At 38.0% G+C, this 25,851-nt stretch overlaps 1 protein-coding gene across 1 annotated transcript; it reads right to left on the reverse strand.

The window, feature by feature from the left end:
• ppl (periplakin) lies at positions 1-25,851 on the reverse strand. Its single transcript, XM_030142409.1, has 22 exons — positions 25,621-25,851; positions 19,200-19,299; positions 18,799-18,953; positions 17,560-17,680; positions 17,344-17,469; positions 17,117-17,158; positions 16,544-16,705; positions 16,341-16,448; positions 14,366-14,461; positions 14,147-14,269; positions 13,472-13,618; positions 10,982-11,133; positions 10,758-10,861; positions 9,172-9,329; positions 8,905-9,083; positions 8,113-8,251; positions 7,299-7,492; positions 4,995-5,145; positions 4,818-4,901; positions 4,617-4,733; positions 3,205-3,297; positions 1-3,119 (listed from the first exon to the last, which is right to left on the reverse strand). The coding sequence occupies exons 1-22, from the start codon at positions 25,668-25,670 to the stop codon at positions 447-449; spliced, it is 5,274 nt and encodes a 1,757-aa protein (XP_029998269.1). The 5' UTR covers positions 25,671-25,851; the 3' UTR covers positions 1-446.

A 25,851-nucleotide genomic window follows, 5' to 3' on the forward strand; every position in this document is an offset into this window, starting at 1 on the left:
TCCAAGCTTGATTGATGTTTTATTAAAGCTTCCACAGCACATATAAGAACAACAGGAGGAAAACCACAATCACATTGCAACTTTACTGTGAATTTCAGCAGCAAAAATATGGCAAAAATGACATTTCCTGTACCCTCGTACCCTGTTAGACTAACCAAAGATCAGCTCTGCAACAGCACTCCTATCCCATGAGATGTTTAGTAGTTGCCTATAATGACACTTAAAACAATCCATATATCATGGTAGTAACACAAAGTCGAATGTGCATAAGGAAATAAATATGCAGTGCGTTTTAAAATCACAGATGAAAAAAAAAAGACAAAGCCATTTCACCAAAATATGGCAGTCAGAATGGAAGTGAAGCATAAAGACACTTTTAAACATGAAGATGACAAAGTTACATCGAGGATAAAATTAAAAAGAACACGTGTTTTGAATGTATGCTTTTACTTGTTCTTGCCCGACACCAATACACCAAACTCCTGGATGGAGATTTCTTTGTTTATGTACTGCTGAAGCTGATGATTTGTAATGTGCCCAAGACGCAACGCATCGTCAATGGAGAACTTTTTACCAGATTTTCTGTCATGAAGAACAGAGGATTCTCCCTTGGGGCCCTTGACTGTGATCTCCTCCCAGTCACACTCCTGGCTCTGCAGATTCACAAACATCTTCCAATCGATAAGGCCGAGCCTGTAGGCTTCTTCCGGTCGCATCTCTTTGCCTGTGTCTGGGTCGATGACCACGATGGACCTGCGCATATGGCTCTCTCTTTGTTCCCTCTTCATTCTCACTGCTGACAAGTTCTTCTGAAGCTTCTGTATTTCATCATCTTTCTGGAGAGTTATGCCTCTCAACTCTGCTAGCTCTCTCTGTAGTGAATCGAGCCTCAGCTCCAGGTTCTTTCCATCCTCCCTTGGTGCAGACTCTGTGATGAGCCGAGTCTCTTTGCTGGTGATTTCGATCTCGGATCGAAGCTTACGGATCTCATTCATCAGCCTTTGATTTTCTTGCTGCAAGCGATTACTTTCATCTCGAATGTAGTCCAGTTCTTTACTAGACTTAGTGTTAGAGAATTCCATATCAGAAAATTTGCGAGTGAGAATGGCCAGCTCTTGATCAAGGTCTCGCCTTCTTCTTTTCTCTTCTTCCAGAGTCCTCTTCATGTTCTCAATCTCAATTTCAGCTTCTGGGTCCCTCTCGACTTGGACTTTCTCAGTGCGGACCACCCTTTCCTTGACATCCATCTTTTCCAGGGTCATTTGCTGCTGGACGAGGGCATTCAACTCTTTCTCGAGGAGAGTACGTTTGTGCTTCTCTTCATCCAGCTGAAGTTTGAGCATGGAGTGTTCCTTCTCCTGTTGGGGATCCTGCTGCAAAACAACCTTCTGCTTGACAGTCACCTTCTCACGGTTCTCTTTGTCCCGGATCTCCAACTCGTGAAGTCTGATCCGAAGACGTTGGATTTCCAATTCAGCATCGCGCCTTGCTCTGCGCTCATGATCGATTTCTTCTAACTGCAGATCCAGGTCAGCCTTCTTTCTCTGTAGCTGATAGAGCTCAGTTTTCAGACTCTCTTTTTGTTTCTGCTCACTGCTGATATTTTGTGAGAACATATCACATTCTGATTTGAGAAGAGGATCCTCCTCCATCTTGACCACCTCTTGCTGAACAATCTTTTCACGGACCTGTGACAGATCTATCTTTCTCAGTCTGATTCTCTCTTCTTGGGCTGCCCGTTCTCTCTCAAGGTCAAGGTGCTTTGCCTGTTCCTCAGCTAGTTTCCTTTTGAGGGTGTCTATCTCTTCCTTAGTCTTGGGGTCTTCCTTGTACTGCAACACTTCATTAACCACCTCTTTAGTCTGCACTTGGGGTTTCATCTCCTTCCATCTTTGAATTTCATCACGGAGCTGCCGAATTTCCATCTCAGATTTCTCGGTCTGGTGTGTTTTATCTACTATGTCATTGCGGAGTTGCTCTAGCTCTCTTTCAGTCTGGGGATCTGTCTTATATTTGATGACTTCTTTGATGATCTCTTTAACCTCCACTTGAGGTCCTCTGTTCCTCAGCATAAGGAGCTCATCCTGGAGGGATGTCAACTGAAGTTCTGTATCTTTATAGCGTCTCTGCTGCTCTAAAAGTTCCAGGCGAAGATTGGCAACTTCATTCTCAGCTTTTGGGTCAGGGCGGACAATCTCACGCACCTTTTCCTGCACAACAACCTTGGACCTCTCTTCTTCTAGGCTGCTGATCTTCCTCTGGAGGTCAACCTTTTCCCGCTGTGATAATCTTCTCTTGGACTTTTCATCCTCATACTGCCTCCGGAGGTTTTCAACTTCCCTTTCAAAGGCTATGTCTTTCTCTACTTTCAGCACTTCCTTGATGGAAATCTTCTCTTCTGCCATCGCCTTTTCTTTCTCCAGTCTTCGGAGTTTCTCCTGAAGAAAGTTCAGTTCATCCTCCAGCTGCTTCCTGCTATCCAGTTCCTTCTGCTTCCTATCTAAGAGCAGCCGGTACTCTGATTCAAGTTGGGGGTCATTCTGGACTTTGATCACCTCCTCCTCGGTGATTACTTCCTGTTCCTTGTTTTTCTCCTCAGCCAGGAGTGTCACCTGCTCCTGTATCTGAATCAGCTCATTATCTTTCATCAACTTCTGCCTACGTAGTTCTTCCAGATCTTCTCTAAGCTTACGCAGCTCCTCCTCCTGACCACGGTCTCTTTCAATCCGCAGGACCTCCTTCACTGTATACTGCTGTGCCCCTTCTTTAACCTCTGTCTCAAGACCATGCAATTTTAACTTCAGTACCTCAAGGTCATTCTCCAGGACATGAGTGGTGCGACGCTCCTCTGAGAGTTTCTGCTGGACCCTGTGAACTTCCTCATCTAGTTGGGGATCTGGAACTGTTTTGTACAATTCCTTTTTAACAACTGTATCTTGAGGCTTCTCTCCTTCAAGGATGTAAATCTCAGTCTGGATAGATTCAACTTCTTTCTCTAGCTGTTCCCTCCTCTGAATTTCATCATCCAGCTGCTTCCTGATTCTCCAAGGTTCTTCTCCTTTGGCAGTAGCTTGGACTGACTGGACATGAGAAGCCTGGATTACCGGGATCTCATTTTGCTATAGAGGGAAAATCATTATTATTACAGATGTTTATGAAAATGTAATAGTACAGTATAAATAATATTACTTGAAAATATGTCACCTGTTTGAGAAGGCTGTGGGCATACTCAAGGTTTTGAAGCCTTTGTTGGTTCACAGCATTCACCTCTGTAAACTTAGCCTCAATGGCAGCTTCCTGTAAACAATGCCAATTAATGTCATGGTGAGAACACAGATCATTTGTAGCAGCTCATTATATTTTTGGATTACAACCATCTTTTTCTTTTATATGTTATAATTGTTTTTGGGCTTTTGCTTTGAGAAACAATAATAAAGTAAAAGGAGAGAAATCTGAGTGGCAGACATTCATCACTGGTCAATTTTACTCCTGCTATACAACAGGCCAGTGGCTTTTTTAAAATTATTTTCTATCTTGTTAATAACTTAATTATTAGACAAAAAAAAACACTTATCATGACATATTTCTCTGTTGTGATAATTTTACTAACTGGAATATACACCTTACACCTTTCATTGCCTTTGGGGTCTATGCAGTTACAACATTAAAAATTTCAATGTTTAACTTAATTCTACTATACATATATATATATATATATATATATATATATATATATATATATATATAGTAACATTTTTGAATGTTCTAATTAGGCTTGTAAAATATTCTGTTATTTAGCAGTGCTTTGGGAACCTATCATGTTTTGACTATAAAAGAGAGCTAAAGGGCTATAGACCTATGTTAATGAATGAATAGAAATTAGACTCATTCATTCCTGAAAATGAGTTTCATCTGAACAAAATATGTAATGACAAAATCAGGGATGTTTGTGTCATTATGTCTCTGACATTAAGTAATGATACAGTTTTTTAGGATCTAAAATCAGCCTTCAAACTTGAAAGAAATAATGCCATGTATTTATATTTGCTGTCATAGTTACTGACGTTTTCCTTGATTTGTTTTTAAATTTTGATTTTTGTGGGGATTTAATATGATTTTCTTCAAGTTGCATCTTTTTGTAATTTTCATCTTTTTCCATCTTTTGTTTATCTTTTGTACCATTCTCGAATGTTTTCTAATTAAAGCTATTTGAATTGTTCAACTTCCACCCAGAAAAACAAAGCAGTTTGGAAAGAAATAACAACTTGATGTTTGTCACTATAATTACTGATTTCTGATATAAAAAATATTTATTGTGAGAAGATTTTTGGCGCACCACTACTCGTAACAACTTGGGTATATTTCGCAATTCCATTGATGGTTGGTGGTCTAAACTCATGACTGGGAAACACAGAGATAAAGCCTCCATCAGAACAACAGGTACATAACAGAATGTGAAGGAAATACCAGTTTCTAGTCTTAATACCAGAAACTGGAGGGGTACAATAGGGGTACAATAATGAACCCTTGAAATCAAATTTTGGTATCCTTCCATATCATCATACAGATTTTTAAAGGTGACTGTGACTGAAGTAATATGAGGTGTTGCTTCTTACTTCTGCTTTGACAGTGTGTGCAGGTGACTCCATTCTGCTCCTCTTGTATGTCTGAGGTACAAGGCCATCTTCAAGCTCAAGAAAAGATCTGAACTTCTCTGTTTCATTCTCATAGTCCTACAAAGATGAATCAGTCAGCTTACACATTCATTTGATGACACCTACTATTTAAAGCCAGTGCTGTGGATCTGAATGTCTTACTCTGACAGCTTGTTGATAAAGCTGGGCATTTTTGGAGACATTGTTCAAGTCGGATTCCTTTCTTGCGATATCAGACAGCAGGTTCTGTGGAAAACAGGGATCTTTTAACACTGTCTCCTGACAGAATATTCCTTTTGACCAAACTAGAGCATATGTTCATATGAATAACATTTTTACCTTCTGGCTCCTCATCTTGGTCTCCACCTGCAGGGCATTATCTGTTTCACGGGGGTCATAGTTGGGAATGTGAGACATCCACTTGTTCAGGCCGTCGTAACCGTTGCGGTAATTTTTGTACGCCGTATTGGCCCTATGCAAGCTCTGACCCCTGCCACAGAAATGTAAAAAAACAAATTCAGAATAGAAGACAAATTCATAAAGTGTTTGTTTTTTGTCAGATACAATTTCAAAAGTCAAACATTACAAAAGACATTATATGGACAAAAATATCGGGACATATCCCACCAACAGCTTGTAGGATTCCCGCTGATTAGAAACACACAGCCTGGTCAAAAAATCTTGGCACACTCATATTTTGTTGGACCACCTTTGGCTTTGATTACAGCATCCATTCCCCATACTATGGTTTAGACATACTTATGTAATGTCACAACATTTATTTCTGTCATTTTATGGGCACATAACGTTGCTGAACTTAAACATGACCAACTGTAGCAACCCCAGATTAAAACACTACCCCCACGAGGTTGTACTGTAGGCACTAGGCATGATGGGTAATCACTTCATCCGCCTCTCTTCTCACCCTGATACGCCCATCACTCTGGAATAGGGTCAGTTTAGATACATCCATCCACGTGGCCTTGGCCTTTTTCCACTGAAACACAGTCCAATCTTTATGACCTCAATCAAACTGATGGTTGTAGAAATGAGAACCTACTAACTGTATCAGTTAGGGTTGAAGAAATTGTTGCAGCTGAAACATACTAATCACTGCAGCCAATGGAAGGATCTGAAGTACACTTTTGCCCATCAAGTTGGAATAAAATACTTTTACCTCTTCTCATGAAATAATTGTAACAATGTGATTTATCCTAAAGTGTAAAGTGTAACTGGGACTCAGTATGTTACCATTGCACCTGGTCAAATGTCATTACTGATATGTATAAATAGAAATAAAAAAGAGAAATGTGTCTGAAAACAAAATTATTCCAGCTTCATGAGCAATAGTGCATTTACTGTGTTAAACCTAGATTGTGACTCTTTTTTAGCCAGGCAGTAAGTTAATAACATAAAATGTTCCTGCCCTGCTGTCAGTAGTTATCATGATAGATGTCTAATCAATATTTCTTCTGTGGTTTAAAGTTGATTTTTCTTCCTGAGCGAGAGTTGCAGAAACCAGATGGTTACTTATGCTCTTAATATCATTATTTATGGTCACAACATGACAGTTATTTTAGGAATCTAGAGGTAGAACAATTAATACAATTATTAATTAAATGAAATGAAATTAACAAAAACAAACTCTGAAGCATTTCGTAGGTGTGCATGGCAATATAAACAAAATTAACCTTGGAAACAAAGTAAAATATTTATATTGATAAAATACTGATATAAAAGTATATTATGACATTTGTTATTATTGGTTTTTATGTGTCCCAATACATTTGTCCATACAGTGTATATAACTTTATGAATAACTACAATTCCGTAACCACTGCACGAAGAAATAATTCTGTAAATGTTTAAAATACAAATGTTTATCGTGAATTTCAGACCTGAACTTACTGTGGTTTTAATTGCCCCCATCATTAATAATTATTATAAATATATTATTTCAGTTTTTTTTTATTTCTGTAGTGGTTATTAGTGTTTATTAATACAAAATACTGACTTGTGTCATATTGTCCAGTTCATTTGTATATTATTAATGCTTTGCAGTATGGTGGTGCAGTAGCATCACAAATAATGATATAAAATTCAACAACATGATCTAAATAGACATTAATGAATTAATTAATTATGAATTGGAAATACATGCAAACATAATATGGAGTTACTCTTTTAAATACCTATATATATATTTTTAAATCAATTCATTCTCTTTTTACATTTAATTTACACATTTCCTGTTTTTCTGCTTTATGTTATATTTCTAAATCTCAGGTTAAATTTAATTATTTACTGTTGGTTTTCCATTATGTAAAAATATAGTATTATTCCAGACATTTCATTCCTCAGCACTGACTTACCCTCTCTAAACTATAAAGATTCTTCTTCAGCTTCTTTGTTTTGTACCTTCATTTGACGTGGGTATGTTCAACCTGTCCTTTATACTGCAGTACAATAGGATATGTTTTAATTGCATTATTATTAAAGTTATTATGATATTTATTTATATATCTAACTATTTCTACTTAAGCTCCTCTTTTGTGTGTAGATTTATGCAGCAGTGTTTCTGTTGTGCTCTTATTTCAGTAATTATTGATTTACAGACTACAGTTAATGTCATGATCCTCTTACCTGCTGTCAATCTGCCTCATTAAGTTGTTGTAGCGCTTGTTGAGCTTGGAAACATCAGCTTCCTGCCTCTCTATGTCAGGACAGTGCTCCTGGAATTTGGTGGCCATGTTGTCACAGCTGCTTTTGGCCGAGCGCAGGTTTTGCTCAGTCTCAGCTATCGCTGCCCTCTTGGCCCTCAAATCTGTTGCCATATCCTGCCAAGGTACCAAGAAAGATAAACTAAATCCACACAGTATTATTGCTACCAAAAATAACGAAATAAAAAGTAAAGTGAATAAGAGTTCTAAAACAGCTGGAGCATTTATCTCATCAACCTTTGGAACTCATTTAAAAAAGGTTCCCTTATATTAGCATAAAAATGCTATGAATTTTATCCCTCTAATGCTGGTTTTTGACCTGTGTCAAAAAGGAAAATCTCTATAGACATGTAAAATTCATTACTCCCCCACCCCATATCACACCATCTGCATCTATATTCTAAATACGTATATATTATTTACTATAATAATATAGCAGGTTTTTTTTTCTCTTTATACTTCATGTTTCAGCCTGCCCTCCCTGCACTTTATTTTTGTAATTAGCTGCTACCAACTGTGAACTTTCCCCATGGTGGGATTAATAAAGTCTTAGAATAGAATAGAATAGAATAGAATAGAATAGAATAGAATAGAATAGAATAGAATAGATCTTGGCGCCACCATCTTGGCATAAAAAAAAAAATCTTATCTTAACTTATCTTATCTATATCATGCATATTTCAGTCAGAGTGGGAAAACATTATATTTGAGGCTAGAGAATGAACGGAGCCACTTACTGCAAGCTCCTGCTGTGTTTTCTCCAGTGAGGAGAGGTCAGATGGAGCCACCTCTTCCCTGGCCAGCCTGTTCTCATAGGTCGACAACTGAGATTTGACATTTTGGAGAGAATTCTCCAGCTGGTTGGAATTCTTCAGTCTAAAACAAAGCACACATTCAGTGATTAGAACTGAACCATTTTATAGCAGGTATATGCCCTGTCCATACTTATTGTTGGATATTTTGTAGAAAACACATTTTTCTCTACATCTGGGACTCATACCTAGATAACATTTTCGGTTACTAAAATGATGCTCTCAAAGTGAAGATTTTTGATAAACTTACGTAAACTACACACTCAATTCACACCTGTCCATTACTGCTGTGTGTAATGATCATTCCCCTGTATACAGTATGTCTGAAACAACAACAATGGCAGATTTATAGAATATATGGGTTCCTTTAGTTTTGGTAAGTCTTTGCCATTACAAAGAGATAATTTGTATTTTTTCTGCCATTGTATTATTATAGACTGCAGTCAGCACAGACACATTTAGGAGATGGAAACACATACCAATGTTTAGTGAAATCTATGTAATGTGGAGGCCCTTCACTTTCATGAAACACTAAATCCTTTGCCTAAAACCTTTAAAACTCTGTGTTCAATATTATCTGATCACAATTTTAAGTCTATAGTGAGAACAGATGGTTTTTAAAATATCCACAATTGTGCAGGAACAGCACTGAATACAACACTGAAAAAGACATAGAAACACTTAAAGGTCCAACAAAGGATGAACAGTGGTGCATACTTGTCCTGAGACAACTGCAGAAGCTGCTCAATCTTGTTGTACTTGTTGTTAGTTTCATCCGTCTTGCTGTGCAACTGAGGGGCGCTGGCACAGTTTGGGTTTGACACTAGGAAGTTCTTGGCCTCCTGCACTTTAGTGGACTTCTCCGGTTCAATTTTCCTGACAGCTGTGGCAATGTCCTGGAAAAAATATGACACATGCTCTCAGGTTCTTTTTTTGTGGATGTGAATGTGTGTTTTAGATCTAACAGAAACATGAGCCTCACACCTTCATGTCCTGCAGGCGTTCAGAGCTGTCCTGCAGTGGCCTGTTCTGCTCCAGCGGTGGGCGGACTCGTGAATAAATGGCCTTCTCCTGTTTGTCCAGGTCACTGACAACTTTATCCAGACCGGCCATCAGCTGGCGGCACTGCTGCTCCTGCTTGTCTGAGGTCACATAATCACAAATAGTCTTCATTCATCTTTAGTGACACCACACTTAATTTCAAGCTGCATTTTTGAGTTTTAACTAACTGTACAAAATTCAGCTCGAAAATCAAGTCTGATACAATGAGTCCAGAAAAGATAGTAGTATTGACACTAAGCAAGGTCTTCTAGTTTGTATTCTTCAGAGGCAGCAACAAAACATTTTTCCACTTCAAACAGTCATTATCCTTTTAATTATATGTTAAATATTCCAACAAAACAAAACTGCTGCATCACTGTCTTCACATCCACCTGACATCTTTGACAATAATAGCAATTTTATTTCATAGAATATGCAGTTCTCAGCAAATAAACTTGCAGATAACACGTTAAAACCTGAAATCTACAACAAACTGATTGACACGGCAGTAAGCCTCATCTGTTGTTTGAGGTAAAATTACCATTTTTGTTGAAGGAGCCTGGTGGCTTTAGAGACAGCATCAAAACTTCAATTCTTCATCAGAATATCTGATGCAAAATAGTCAAAATATTTTACATAAAGAGTGCATTTAATGCGGTTATCTTTCGGTGACTGAAATACCTGCATTAACACCAATAGGCTAAATTGCATATTTTTTGTGTAATATGTTGATATATTGGGTCATCAACTCATTGATCCTTTTCAGACCAAATTTGAAGTGGGTATGTTCATCCTGCTTAGAGTAGAGGATGGTAAGGCTTTCCATTTCATGCAGACTATAACAGGGTGCTTGCTCTTTATCCAAATAAAAATTCCAGACTTATGCCAGAGCTTTTTCAAAACTACTATTTTTTTCCCCCCAGGACCTTGACTTTATGTACCTTTACACGTAAGGTGCCTTCTTTTTTGGTCAAGATTGTACCTGTTGTGTGTAGTAGAAGAGTTCATTTTAAATAATGTATGAATGAATGAATGAATACATAATTCACAGTAAATTATGCTTTACTGAAAGAAAATATGGAAATCACAAAAGTGCATGGATATCACACAAACAAGTTTCACTAGAAACATTCCAGTACCAACTGGTTAGTGAAATATTGAGTTTTTTTAGAGCTTTCCTCGTGTATTTCTTATCTTAGGAGCGTTCTCTAAAATTCGGCTATAAGAGAAATGTTTTTCCATACTTTATTAAGACTTTCACACAAAATTCCAGACTTTTCATGGTCTGGAAAACAGCGTATCAAAATTCCATACTTTTTAAGACTTTCTAGACATGCGCAAGCACCCTGCTATAAGTGCATGTGAGTTGTTCAGAGCAAGACTCTTATCCTACATGTTAATTGTGGTGCAGGTTGGACAAAAACCGTTTCATGATGCTACATCAAATTCCAGCCCAGACTGCTACAGAAACCTAATAAGTCATTTAACATGAAAGACATTAACATAGCAAAAGTAAATGTGTCCTGTACCTGTGCCAGTACCACTCTCTTTCTTCAGCTCATCAAAGCGTTTTACCAGATTGCCCTTTCTGTTCGTCATCTTCTGCATGAGAGCTTTTTGCTGGCTGGCCAGACTACAATTCATACACAACAATGGTTACACAGGAATAAAAGGTATCGCAGTCTGTCATCCTGAAACTGATGAGAAAGTTGTGTGTTTCTTTACATGTGCCTGTTATTGTTTCAAAACTCACTTGTCAGAGATGGCCACAGCCTCGGGGTCAGTAGGGAGGGTCATGAAACAGACGGCTGGAGCAGTGATTTTATGTCCAGCTGCATCCTTCACATCCCACTTGGAGCCATTGTTCCGGAGCAGAGTGTACCTCTCCCCACGCATAATCTGCCCCTGTGTGGATCCAACAGTTAGTACCAACCACAAATACAGCCCCATGTAAAACTATAATACTACTACTGTTACAACTATCCATGAACAGCTGTTGTCACAGCATGAGGAATCAATAAATATCCAAACACCTGTGATCAAAGGAGTACAACCACATTCATGACACAAGTGAAGTGTAAAGACCTTTTGATATAAAATATTTAATACCTGTTGATCAACTAATCCTATCAATACATGTAAATAATTTTGGTAAAATACAGTTTTTCATCTTTTCATGGTCATCAGATATGACCCATTTGGACGCTCAGAGGCTCTGTAGTGAACGTGGAAACACCGTCATCTTCTACAACATTGATTCACCAGTAAAACCAGTGGAGTTTGATAAATGACAGTGGATGGACACACTTGTTTCTATGTTCACTTAATTATCTATTTCGTTGAAAAACTCACTTTTTCCTCAGTTTCTTCTGATTTGATCTAATAACCTTTGAATTTACTCTGAGGTTTTATGACCATCTACATGATCAGTACATTGAATATGGAAAGATACCAGATTTTCATTGAAAAACGCAAAATGCAGAGGATAATATTATAATAAATGGTGATAAATGACTTGGGAAAGACAACAAAAAAATCATTTGGATGTTGTGACAAAAATAATTGTGGGTCTTTAACACGAGGCGTCCCTGTCTATCTTCAAGAGGCTCCTGAAGACCCAGCTCTTCCGAGAGCACCTCCTTTCCTAGCACTTTCTGACATTCCATTTTAAATATATTCATAAAGTTTTCCCTGGATCATCACAGGTTTTCCCAGGATCATCTCTGGACCTGCTGCTGTGGTCCTGCCTCTCTCCTGCCTTCATCGTCATCACTCACTTAACCTCATCTGCATCCATGTGTCTCCCCCTACTTCCCCCCTTCTCCCCCTCTCCCCCAGTCTCTATCTCTGTCGCTCTCTCTTTTCTCCTCCTTTACCCTCTCTCTGTAACCCCAACTGGTCAAGGCAGATGACCATCCTCCAGGAGTCTGGGTCTGCTCCAGGTTTCTGCTGTTAAAGGGAAGTTTTTCCTCGTCACTGTCACCAGTCACAAGTGTTTGCTCCTGGAGGATTCTGTTGGGTTTCTGTAAATTGGCTTAGAATCTGGTTTTGACCAACTCTATATGTAAAGTGTCATGAGATAACTTTTGTTGTGATTTGGCGCTTTATAAATAAAATTTGATTGATTGATTGATTGATTGATTTGATTGGTTTTCCCCCGTAAGCTGCTTTGAAAAAAGCATCTGCCAAATGCATAAATGTAAATGTAAATGTTTAAGAGTTAAATATGATGTAGAAAACATTTAACTCAATTGTTTGCAGCATCTTCAAGTGCTTAAACATGAGCACCATGCAACTGTTGAGGAACAACAGTGTTCCCCACACAATTAAAAAAATATATAAGTGTCTGTATTGTTTGTTTGTAGTTCTCTCTAAAATATTCTTTTCTTTCTCCTCTGTCCACTATCCCTAGTAATCATATGATTACTTCAGTGACTCCTACTGGTAAACAAGCTAACAGCAGAGATGAACTCACTGAGTGGCATCATCAGATCGCTTGTTTCAAGATGGATGCACCCTACTGGTGATGAGTGAAAAACTATCTAGTTTTCTGGTAAGTCCAGGTGAATAACAAGTTTTATCGCAGTGCCATATAATACCTAAGGTACAAAGAAAATAAACCACAGTAACATTATCCAGTGGTTCAGGTAAGGTTCAGGTAATCATGCTTTTCAACTGAATTCAACATTTTAATGTCAACCAGTGGAGGGTTGCAAGTTGACTGGTTGAGGTTAATAACCTGGTAGCTAAATTTTGGACAAATTGTACAAGATTTAGAGTATATTGACTGAGGCAGGTCTAGAAGGAGTTACAGTAATCCAAATGGAAAAAAATGAAAGTGTGGATTAAGATCTTGAGATCAGGTTGACAAAGTATGTATCTGATTTTCACCTTATTTCCAAGCTACAGGAAAGAGGACTTGACAAACTTATTTATGTGGAGAGAAGATACTGTGGGACGGTCAAAGATAACTCTAAGATTTATGGGAGAGTGTGTGATGTTTGAGAGAAAGAAACAAACAAACTGATCAATGGAAGTAACAATGTTATCTGGTCCAATTAGAAGGATTTTTGTTTTCTTAGGGATCAGGTGAAGGAAACTGCTACACTACCAATTTTTGATGGTAGCTAATGTCACAATCCAATCACACAGTGGAAATAAAGAAGTGTTTAATGCATGCAAATTTCATCATGTACGTTTCATATTGAATCTTTAAAAATATTTACCACGCCAGTGAACATACCTCATCTGTGTCCAGCTCACATAGGGCCTGAATGGGCAATGGCTTTAATGGGGTTTCTCTGCGGTAGGGCAGGGGCAAAACCTGCAGGCTTCGCTTCTGCAGTGCCTTGACCCGTTCATCAAAGTGCTCTATGGCCTTGGACTGGTCCTGCACCCAACAAACAAAAAAGTATATTTTCCAATATTTTTGTGTGCGTTATCCAATGTGATCTCAAACAGGCCAGACCAGTAAAATACAGCATAATAACCTATAAATAATGACCACTCCAAAAATTTAGCTTTGTTTTAGTTAAAAAAAAGAAAAAACTTCATATAAAGGTTTATATTTGCAAACTACCCCTTCACAAACAATGTGAATAACCTGAAAAACCTGAAATTTCTTAAGAAAAGTGCAATTTTAACAATATTATGACTCAGCTTATCATTTATACATGTGCATTACACATCACAGTCGATCTACAAAAGCACAAACATTTAGGAACAGGCAGAATATTGTTAAAAGCCTGGAGTTAGGAACTACGATGACTTAGACACCCTTGACTGTCAATATCTTCAGTATATTTTTCAGTGCAAATTCATCCCGCAGGCCAGATTGGAACCTTTGGCGGGCCACTTTTGTCCTGTCAGGCATATGTTTGACACACCTGATCTAGGAAGATTATAAAGAAATACTCACATCGAGGTCTCGTATCATCCCCTCCACCTGATACACATCTTTGAACTCTGGGTTGTACTTCTGGGTGACCTCTGTGTCTATACGCCTCAGCAGGTCAGCGGTGTCGCGTGCTTCCTTGTGGTACTGGACACACACATAATACACAGACACAGATGAGAATCACAGCTGGAACATGCAGAGGAACATCATGGTAATGTGCATCTGCTCTTTGTGTCTGACCTTGTGGTACTCATCCATGTGTTTGAGGTGGTTTTCTTCACAAATGAGCAGGTTCAGGTACTCCTTCCAGTCAGCATGGACTGCCTCCATGTGAGCCTGAATAAACATTAATGCTGATTAGCTCTGATTAGCTCATCTTCGCTGGAGAATACATTAATCTGTTCTTTCCCACCCAATTTGTGTTCATTTTCCCCTATTTACCAAACCAAGTTCCAAAGCTTATAACTGAGGAATCACAAGACCGAAAATAATCAATTATATCTCATTTGAAAGGCAATAACCTCTAGTTTCAGGAGCTACATTATTTAGTGCATGGCTAAAATACAACCTGAGCTACATACACACTGGTTCCATTAAGTTCAGTCACTATTTGGGTGATTCTTCCACTAATTATATGCTAAGGAATACTGTAAAATAAACTTGGTGTCTCAGATATGAAGATGAAAGTCTAGCATGCCTATACTGACAAACATTTTATTGTAGAAACAAATGTATTTAATAAAAAATGGTAACTGGATGGGAATATAAAGGTTAAAGCACAACATACTGTGCTGCACATATTTAAGTAAATCACTGAAGGAGTTATTTGCAGTATTTCTAGTTTAAAGCTGCAAAACACAATTGTGATATGTTTTAGCAAAATATAAACAGGCCATGGTTCCATATCACTGAATAACATTTATTTTTGTTCACCACTAGAGGAAAAACCAAAATGAAGCTGCTTTAGTTGACATTCTAATTCGTTTCAGTTCATTGTCCATTACAGCTTTTTGGTATTTTATATGAAAGTTGTTCTTTTTTTCATTTCAGTTAATAAAATTAAGTAGGCAATTCATTCATTCATTCATTCATTCATTCAGTTTCCAAACCGCTTAGTCCCCACAAAGGGTAGCAGGGTTAGCCAGAGGCCATGTACACCCTGGACAAGTCTCCATTTCTTGCAGGGCTGACATGTGCAGGTGAACAACCATTGATCCTCACATTCAGACCTACTGGTGATTTATCTGTAACATTAACATATTAAGGTGCCTGTCTTTGGATGGTGGTAGGAACCCATAGAGAAGCCCACCCAGACATAGCCTGTAAACCTGACAAAGAAAAGCCCAGCGCCTGAATCAAACCCAGGCAACAGTGCTAATCCCTGCACCACCGTGCTGCCTGTGTGTAATAATACTATACTACTATGACTTTAATCATTTTAACATTTGTGAGAAGAGATTAAGACTATTACAGGTTTCTACAAGTTAAATTTAAGACTTTTTAAGACCTTTTTAGACTACTTAGAACAAAATTTAATGCCCATTTTCCCAGCCTATTTCACGACCGTACAAAGACTAACAGCTGCACGGGTGTTGGGCTGAAAGTTCTGTGATCATTTCTCACCGGGGGCTGCAAAGTTAACGATAACTGGTTCCTGATTTCAATATAAATTGTGGGGTTGGAAAGGGTGGAACTGAGTTGACAAATGTTACTTTCTTTGCAGCTTTGACATTTAACAGACACATTTAAACACAATACAGCCAACAAGTTTATGGCAACATAACTTAAAACCTACCATATCAAATTTAATACCTTTTAAAGAGTTTTTTAAGGTATTAAATGCAGATTTATAAATTCAAGACTTTTAAGACTTTTTAAGACCCCACGGGAACCCTGTATTATCAGTGTAACAAGTGAAGACACATTTTATTGCAACTGAAGAGAGCTGATATGTTATAATAATAATGGAGCAAGAAGATAATCGTGAATCAGTTCTTTATTAGTCTAATCTCTTGTGAGGATGTTGGTAAGGACATTCTTGGCTGGCTATTTGGTGTTTCTTCTGTGAAACACAATGCTAAAGCTTAAGTCAACCTTCATCTAAAACAGTGTTTCTCAATGGGGGTGGTACTGGCAAGAGGATCATGATAACGTAAAGGGGCATTTGCTCAAAAAAGGTTGACCAACACTGATTTAAAATGAAGAGATCTTGTACCTCAATAACATTCTTCCCTGGATGATCAGCAGCTACCATCTTCTCTCCATCATCATTCAGTTTGGTGATGGTGGCCTCCTTAGACTCCAGACATTTATTGATGAAGTTCTGTTGGAATGAGAATAACCAGATGATTTTGTTTGACTATGTGATTCACTATCTGGAAGCAACAATGCACTTTGCTCTTCGACAGTATGTGGTACCTCGTACTGCTTCTGGCGGGAATTGTAGTCCGGGTTGGTGTCACTCCAGTCATAGTTGATTCTCTCCTCAGCTTGCTGGTCCATCCAGTACAGCTCATTGGTGCAGCGTTGCATGTAGTCGCGAAGGCTCAGCAGATTACGCTGACGAGCAGCGGAGGCATCCTAACCAAGGGAGGGAAAACAGAGAAAGAATGAAGACTTGCAACATTAATTACATTTAATTACAACAGTTCACAGTGTGTTCACCTGTTTGCAGCAACATTGTTAATATGTCTATTTAGAAAAAACATCATTTTTAACTCATTTTTTGATGCAGACTTTTATGTGAAGAGTATTGACACAGTGTGCTGTACTTTTACTGAAGTAAAGATGTGAATGCAGCTGGATGGAGGAAAAAAATGTTTTGAGTATTTTGATGATAAAGACACACCAAAGTGTAGTTGTTATACAGATATAAAGCTGCAGTGAAGGTTGGTCTGGTGATATGAGGGGCTTAAAACAGCCTGATGACGAGAGATATATGTTAGTGTGAGCCTAATGTCAAAGATTACAAGACAAGACAAGGCTTCTTACCATTAGTTTGTTGTACTTAATCTGAAGGCTGTTGACATATACCTAAATAAACAGGGAAATCCAAGTTAGAAAGAACAAGACATACAAGACATACCATGTGATAAGTTAAAGAAAAAACCCTGCAAACCAAAATGGTAAATAGTACAGGGTTTCCTTTATGTACATTTTGCAGCAGCAGAAATATCATATCATAAAGTCGCATTGAGTCCATAATAACCATGTTTTACCTTGTCTCCACTCTTGGTGATGAAAGGAGCTAAAGCCTCAACCTCACTGTGAAAGATGTTGTGTTCCTCCACCTCATTCTCCACAGACGGCAAATCCTGAGCATAGCCTTTGTTGTTCAGGTTGTCCTGAGTATGGACACGACATTTTTTAGTGAAATTGAATGGTTTAAGAAAACACACTCTTCCAGACACACGAATGTACTGTCTGCTTCCTACCAGTTTCTCATCTATCATGTTTCCCCAGTTGATGGTGGGCACACCCTCGCTGCGGTGCAGGTGGTAGATACGGTCATGGTCCTCTTTCAGCTTCATCACTCTGTCACGCAGCTGCCTCATACTGAAAACATCACACAAAACAAAACCCAATGATCGATTTTTTTCCCCCTAGGATGTAAGTAACATTGAGCCTGTTTACATTACTAAAATATCTGGTAACTGGGAGTAATCAGATAATTATAATAATCCGATTTTATGCATTTATATGTGCTTAAGAAAAGTGATAATCAGAAAACCCTGGTAGATGTGTCAGTCCATTATTGGATTTATTTTGGAGTATGTATGTATGTAAGGAAGGTGGACTCAAACTTCTGTATAATCTGATATGTTTTATCAGATAGCAGTAGTAATCTGATAATCAGAAATCAGATTAACACACCTGGATTTCTCCTCAATACTCCAATGTATACATGCATACAGGTTAATCTGCACATGTGTAAAAACAATTCAAATCATAGAAAACATAAGTTACACAGTCAAACGTGAGTGGAAGACAATAGGAAGTTTGATTCTACCATCACTACATATGTACGTAGAAATCCAATAATGGACTGGAGCATCTAAACCAGGGTTTTGGGATTATTGTATTTCTGAATTTCATGTAAACTCATCAAATCTGATTATTACAATTATCTGATTACTCCCACTTATCAGAATTTTATAGTCATGTAAACAGGTTCTATGTATTCCACTCACCTCTGACTATGTCACTTCAGATTTCTATGGTTTTAACTGTGTTTACACATGCTTGATGTAAAAGAACAAAATAAATCTGATTAACCTGTATACATGCATGAAGACATTAAAGTATTGAGGAGAAATCCAGGTGTGTTAATCTGATTTCTGATAATCACATTACTGCTGTTATCTGATAAAACATATCAGATTATGCTGTTTACATGACCACTTGAATAATCTGATAACTCCAGAAATTGGATAATGATTGGTTTATTAGTGTGCATGTAAACAGGATTAGACTAAACATGAATTACCACTACGCTCCTCAAAGACATAAAACGTAGTCATTAGAAAAACATGTAGGCAGGCACATATAGAGGCTAGCCACTCATAAACATGAAACCATACACACAAAACTTTTGGGGGGTGTTCTGGTAAGTGTTGTTACATTGTTCCTCATTTTGCCCGACAATAATAACAGTTGAAGAGAGCACCACTCACTCCTGTTCTATCATCTCAGCCTGTGGGTGCTGGAGGCGCTTGGCATTGGCCGCGTTCTCATCCAGGCCACTGAGCAGCTCCAGAGAGTTGAGGATTCGCTTGTTGGTGTCATCCTGATACAGTGGCTGCTTTCCCTCATTGATTTTAGCTACATCCTGAAGACAACAAAACAAAACCAAAAAAAAGCAGATACACAGAGTTGAATGTAAGCTTGATATCTACAGTACACCTTTGACAATATATAATAAGAAGAAAAAATCCCACACAGGTTGCAGAGTTTAACCTCTCTGAAATCAAAATTCACACATTTGCACAATGTTGTGAAGGAGCATTCATTTACAGACAAACTTGTTCTTACAGTTTACAGCTAAACCCTTATGGCTTGTGTAAGATTTCTGTACCTTGTTGAGGTTCTGTTCTACTTCATAGATGTTCTTCTCCACTTTATCAGCATTGGTCTGCAGCTTCTCAATCAGAACAGTCAGTTCTGTGGAGGGAGTTCTGACACACAAGCAAACATTGTTACTTTACTTTTTCACTTCATTTTTTTGGACAAACACATTCTGTACTTTGCTGATTGTGCAAGAGTATTTAAATCTGTGAGACCTGCTGGGAATTAAGAGACTTTCTGTTTATTTGAAATGAATGGCCCTCTTTTTGACTGTACTAAACACAGTTTTTACATCAGAGTCAATTAAGAACATTGTGACAGTTTTTGTTATTGATACAGTGTTCACTGCAAAGACCCTCTTGTACCTTAAAGGATACAAGAGGGTCTTAATCTTTTTCTTTTTAAAAAAGAATCACATTTTGAGAGGCTTAACATAGTTGAAAACTCATGAAACACAAACTAGAAATGGGGAAAAGTGTTATCTTTTCATTTAATGACATTTAACCTAAAGTTACCAAATATGGTTGTCACATGTCTCAGATTCAAATGGACAAAATACATTGAATTCATACCAAACAGCAGGAACAGGACACCTGCCAATTAGGCTTGAATATATTATTTCAAACCTGTTTTTGTCATTTTCAGCCCTTGAACATTAACAAACTCAAACTTAACCAGAAAATGTCTAGATAAACATATTCTAAAGACCTTTTGGAGTGAAAAGTTAGCAAAATGGTCATTTTTTTCTGGTATACTTTGAATTTTCTCCAGAAACAGTGAAGCCCTATACATTTTCGGAAACTCAAGCCCCTATGTTTAGTTAAACATAGGCAGACCAAATCTGGTAGATTCATGTAACAGGTCTACACACACAAAAAGCTTCTTGGAACCATACCCTGAAACCAACAGGTTTTGAAAATGTAATTTTTGCCTCACTTTTGTTATTTACAGCCATACAGTTGACCAGGATTAGAGCTGCACTTAATGAGTACTTCCGGTGTTGACTAATATTATAGAGTTATTTTCTCAATTAATCAACTAATTATTTGGTCAATAACATGTCAAAAAGTGGTGAAAAAAGGTTTTCACCAAACTCTAGATGTGTGGTGTTTAATTTAATAGTTGGTAACTCATTGGTTGTTACAGTGCTACACAGGATGGGATATTTAACTCCTTTGTACAACATTTAAAAGGAGACCATACTCACAACAAAACCCCTGGATCAGATACGCATGAAAGTTCAAGGCCCAGTTGTCACTGCTTGCAGCTTTAATATCACTGGTTATTTCTATAGTTGATATTTAATTCAAACAGTAGGTTGGATTAAAAACAGAAATCCAGCAATGCCAACTTGACCTGCTAGTGACAATCGGCAAAAAGGGCAGCTGTTGAAGTTGTCTATCAAGCACAAATATAAATGCCTAATTTTTTGGCAGTCTGACAAGCCCTGCCTGCTACCAACTGACAAACATCCTGATCACTCTGTGGGTGCAAAATGCCTTTATTGATCATTCACTGTGTGTTACGTCTCTTTCATGAGAAAAGACATCCAAAGCCAAATGACTATGACTCATACTCTGATATGTTTTTCACTGTGCAGATATGACTACAATTACACACGTGTAGGCCTAAAAGACAGTTTTACAGCTATGAGTAGGTTTTATAGCTGATAACACTCAACACCTATTTTCCTGTGAGATTTTTGATTTTGCATATCAAGCAGATGACTCAGTTTGCCGAACACATAATAATACATGATACACCACAGCCAAATCTGGTGTGATTGACTGATGTAAATAAACTACAATATGTCCAAAAACAAACAGATAATATGATTATGCCTGAAAATGTAAGGTAGACTTAAAATTACTGTTTACATGGACACAGCAATTACACTCTTAAAACATCAATCATGCAATCATAAAATGATTACTACAGTAAGAGTTGTTGGAAAACCTGGAGTCCAGACATATGCAGATTTCTAACACACGGTTGACAACATTCCTTACAGTAAACTGGCCAAGCAGGTTTTTTGCCCCATATCATGGAGGTTGTCCATTCACTGACAACTATCATTCAACTATCATTGTGTACCAAAGTGCAAATGCTCTTGTCAAGTATAGTATCACTCACTGTATGGCATTTATATGGGAACCTGTTAGATTTATTTGTGATAACCCTGCAGCTTAGAAATTACACATATTTTCATGTATAGTGTCTCTCCATTTGATTAATCTGCCAGAGGGAGTGCCTGTATTATTTCACATTTGACACTTCTATGTGCTACACCCTGTGTGCTAGTACAATAGGCTGCTCAAAATAAGTGGATGTGTCTTGATGTTCCTGCAAAAGTTGCTACTGAACATCAAGTTTGACACTAGCCATCAAAATCTTGTTTTTAAGAGTCAGATAATTGTGTTTTGAAAAGAGGAAGGAACCAAGTAAAGGTGAGGGTGGCTTTAATTTGCAAAGCTCCACAAGAGTTCCTATGTGTATATGCACAAATGGAAAACACATTTTTTGAATCTTGAATCGTTGAATCCAATGCTACCATTTACAAAAGACACCCCACACTGTTAACTAACACTACTACAATAAACACCACTGATTAATTTGAGCTACTTGACAAATGTTACACAGACAGTTGTGTTTGATATCATTAATGTTAACTTTGTGCAGTATAAAAACACAGTAATTCATCCTAGCTAGGCTGACTATGCTAGCTAACAGAGCATTTGATGCAGTACCTGAACTGATGCTAAAATTAGCTGAAGTGGCTATTTAATGTGAACATTGTAATGAAGAAGGCTACCAGCAAACTTCATGAAACACTTCTGTGATGGAATCCAACCACCTGACCACAAGTACAGTAAAGAAATCTGTTTTATTTAATAAACAGGAGGTTTGAAATTCTGACACAGCTGATGAATGAGCTGTCACTCAAAGTCCACATAGCAGACACCGACAACACTTGACAACATGTCAATCAGGACAGTCACACCCTTAACTTTGTAAAATATACTGAACTAAATATAATTTAAACAGATGAAATTATATACAAATTTTACCCCCAAATGTCATGCATGTGGAAATCTGGTAAAAATATTGAAATTTTAACATGGGGGTATATGGAGATTTGTTTTTGGAGCCAGCCTGAAGTGGCCACTGGAGGAACTGCAGGTTTTATTTTTCTTCTGTACATCTGCAACTACCTCATATCATTGGTCAAACTCTGATGTACACTGTTATTACATACATCTATAAACATCTGCTCATGTACTTATGTCGGTCTTTCAACATCATTCCCATTTAGCACCTTGAATCCTTGGATATAAACTGCAGGTTCTCATATCAGAAAAACATCTGTTGAACCTTGCATCTTCAGTTTTCAGTGATTTATGTGCATGTGTGTGGCAAACAATGTTCATGTTTTTCATGTGAAATCCACCACCCATCTCCTCACACCCACATGTACTCCCACACCCCTTCATCACTTCTGCACATTACATAATGTCAGCTGAATGCACATGGGATGCTTTCATTTCAAAGCTACTGCTTCGTTAATATGAAACGTCAGAACAAGTTTGAACTAGAATTTGCAGTTTGACACTTCTAAAGAAGGAGCTTTATGCCTGATGGGCAAACTCAAATGAAAACACCCTTCAGGGGATTCCTGTTAAATAAAAAATTCACAACAGCAAATACCTAAAACACCGAAACTTCCAAACAGGTCCTTGTGTAAGCACAGCAGTCCTTTAGAGACCAAAATTCAGGCCTAATACATCTCAATGCATGAGGAAAAGGGACAGAAACAACGCAGTCTGCATGGAAAAAAGGACATCAAGGGGATGACTAATGCAAGCAAATAAACAAGGTTCCCAATAGGACTTCCTTACATGCCTTTGGTTTGTACATGTGCAGGAAAATGATGGTTTTGTAAGCAGAGAAGTTTTCTTGCCAAAATTGAAAACAGATGAAAACACTGTGCTTTCCCCTTAAAAAGTTTTACATATAGCCCTATGTTACATAATTTTAAACAGATACTTCAGGTATTTGTCTGCAGAATACTGCTTCACCTGCTCTCCTAAACTATATCCATAGTTTTCAGGAAGGGTCACGTGAATTTTTTTCACTGTGGTTGTGTTTGTTCTGGGAAGGAACTGGCACTGGAGCATTATTCTGCAGAACACAGCTCAGACGCTCCCAAAAGAATAGAGTCAAATTAGAACCAGAACACTCCAGCACTATGTAATCGAGGGTGTGGAGGTCTAAGAATCCCAACAAACATAGAGAGCCCTGCTCTGTGTCAGCACCCTGCTATCCTTCACTATGTCCAAGGGAGAGATAAGCATATTAAAGATCTCCCAAACACAGAACGCTACACTCATGATCTCATACTAGATGTTCCAAACCATGCAACAGGCCCAAACCACTATATCTATGTATTGTTATTAGCTCCAAGGCACCAGTAATCTAGCCATCATTGCAATTTCAACTCAAAGCTGTCATTAGTCTAATTTAAAAGGACAGTTGAACAGCCACCTGAAGAACATATGCCAACTACCAACTGAAAGACAAAAGATGGGTGGAGCTGCATTATTGAGATTCCTTCATGGTGTGTTGGTAGTTATACCTGAGAACTTTAACAGCAGTTATACATTAGTGGCTTCCAGAGTCAACCCCCACCCGATACCTGTTGAGTGACAAACTAACATCATGTTTTACAGCATATTACAGCTTCTCTGGACCCTATTCTGAGATGGTAGAAAACCCAATGACAGCAGGTTTCGGACACTCTTAGATATAATCAGACAAGTAGGGGAATTAATATGTGATATGTGACTATAATTATAGATCACTGTTGAGTCACACATGACTGTTGCACTACTACACTTTATCTCCTGATTTGGACTGAGAGGAGACAGCAACAAGTGAAAACTGTGCACGTTCCAGTTCTGGTGTTTCTCACACTAATTTCTGCTCATGTCACTTTAACTATGAGTGTTCTTTCTGCTAATAATAATAAAAAAAACCAAAACAAAACAACAAAAAAAAACGTATTCAGCATGTAGGGTGTATATTGGACAAGCACACAGTACACATAATCTCTATCATTATATGTACCTTGTTTGGTGTATATAGCCACATGGTAAACGCCATTCCAGATCTACACAGCTTTGCTCTCTACTGACACCTGGGTGCATATATCATCAGACATAATAATCTCATAAACCACATTCAGAATGATTACATTTACGCACTTTATAATCCCCAGGGCAGAGTCACTCCTACTATTTTGATAGGAAACTATGAAAAATATCAAAGACTATCAGTCTATCAAAGACTGGGCTTGGTGTGGTATTAAAGAGTGGGAGAGGCTGCAAGCAATTCCTCACTCTGTGTGTCTATAAGGAGAGCCACACACTTATCAAACCAGTTACTAGTACTTTACTACACAGGCTATCAACCACACCTTCCCCTCAGTTAAAGCACACATTATAGGCTACAATTTTACTCAGTATCCACAAACAATTCACAGAGGTATCACTACATTCTCTTAAATCACCTCTTTAGTGAAAGTTTACAGAAGAGGTGAACCAAACAAAACACACTATATTGATGTCATATAAGTAACATTAGCTCTACAGAAACTGACACAGTTTTAGGGATTAGCTAGACTTACATATCCTCCTGACTGAGACCCAGAAAGTAAAGGTTTTGGCTTTTTGACATTAAATAATTGTCTTGAAACAACATGATGCAACTTTTTTTCCCAGATATTATATTTATGGATTGTCCTTAGCAGCAGAAAACGTTATTTTTTTTTTTTTTTTAAGGTGAAGCTGTGAAACTCTTGTCCCCTACTGAGGACAATTTTTTTTTTTTTTCTGCTTTTGCATATGACAGTGAGTATAATAGACTGTACCTTAACGCCGTGAAGACACTGGTTTTATTTAAGAGTACTGGGTTGTTGTACTTGTCACAGCTGAAGTATGATGCAGTTTCACCGGCTTCCTTTTTTTTTTTTTTTTTTTTTTTATACTTTACCTACAAAATACTGTATATACATATACCAGAACATACAGAGGACAAAAATACATTACAGGGTCTCGAGACGTTGACGTCATAAGTGCAAGTCCTTTATAATGAAGTTTTTCACTTTTTTCCAGATATTATTTTTATGGAATGTCCTTAGCAGCAGAAAACGTTGTTAATATTTTTTGTATCATTATTATTTTCTTTAAGTAAAGCTGTGAAACTCTTGTCCCCTACAGATGACAAAAATGGATGACTGGGTCTCGAGACGTTGACGTAACAAGCGCGAGTCCTTTATAATGAAGTTTTTAACTGATCGATACAAGTACGACAACAAGACAGAGAAAACAGAAAACACTTCTACAAGACGCCAAAGCAAAAAACCGTCAACTTACGTCTCTTTTGGCTGCGTTATATTGGTGGACTTCTTTTTCCTGGAGAACATGGTGACAGTTCACCTGTCAGAAAACAGTCCCAGCAGGTGAAGCACGGCGGTACGTGTGTCTGCGCGTGTGAGTGTGTGTCCTCTGCTCCTGGTGTGTGTTCGCTTGTGGTGTGTTTGGTTCTGATCACACACGCCCTTCTCAAAGTCACAGGCTCCCCTCCCACGGGTACAGGTCCGTCCT

Source organism: Sphaeramia orbicularis, chromosome 8, assembly GCF_902148855.1.
Source record: "Sphaeramia orbicularis chromosome 8, fSphaOr1.1, whole genome shotgun sequence".
NCBI lineage: Eukaryota > Metazoa > Chordata > Actinopteri > Kurtiformes > Apogonidae > Sphaeramia > Sphaeramia orbicularis.

What these genes read in the sequence shown, in the direction of transcription:
- ppl (XM_030142409.1), bottom strand. Translation starts at nt 25,670, where the DNA reads ATGTTCTCCAGGAAAAAGAAGTCCACCAATATAACGCAGCCAAAAGAG. An exon ending in TTTATCAACAAGCTGTCAGA is followed by an intron (nt 4,734 to 4,817) that starts GTAAGACATTCA and finishes TCATCTTTGTAG; the next exon opens with GACTATGAGAATGAAACAGA. An exon ending in CCCACAGCCTTCTCAAACAG is followed by an intron (nt 3,120 to 3,204) that starts GTGACATATTTT and finishes TTCCCTCTATAG; the next exon opens with CAAAATGAGATCCCGGTAAT.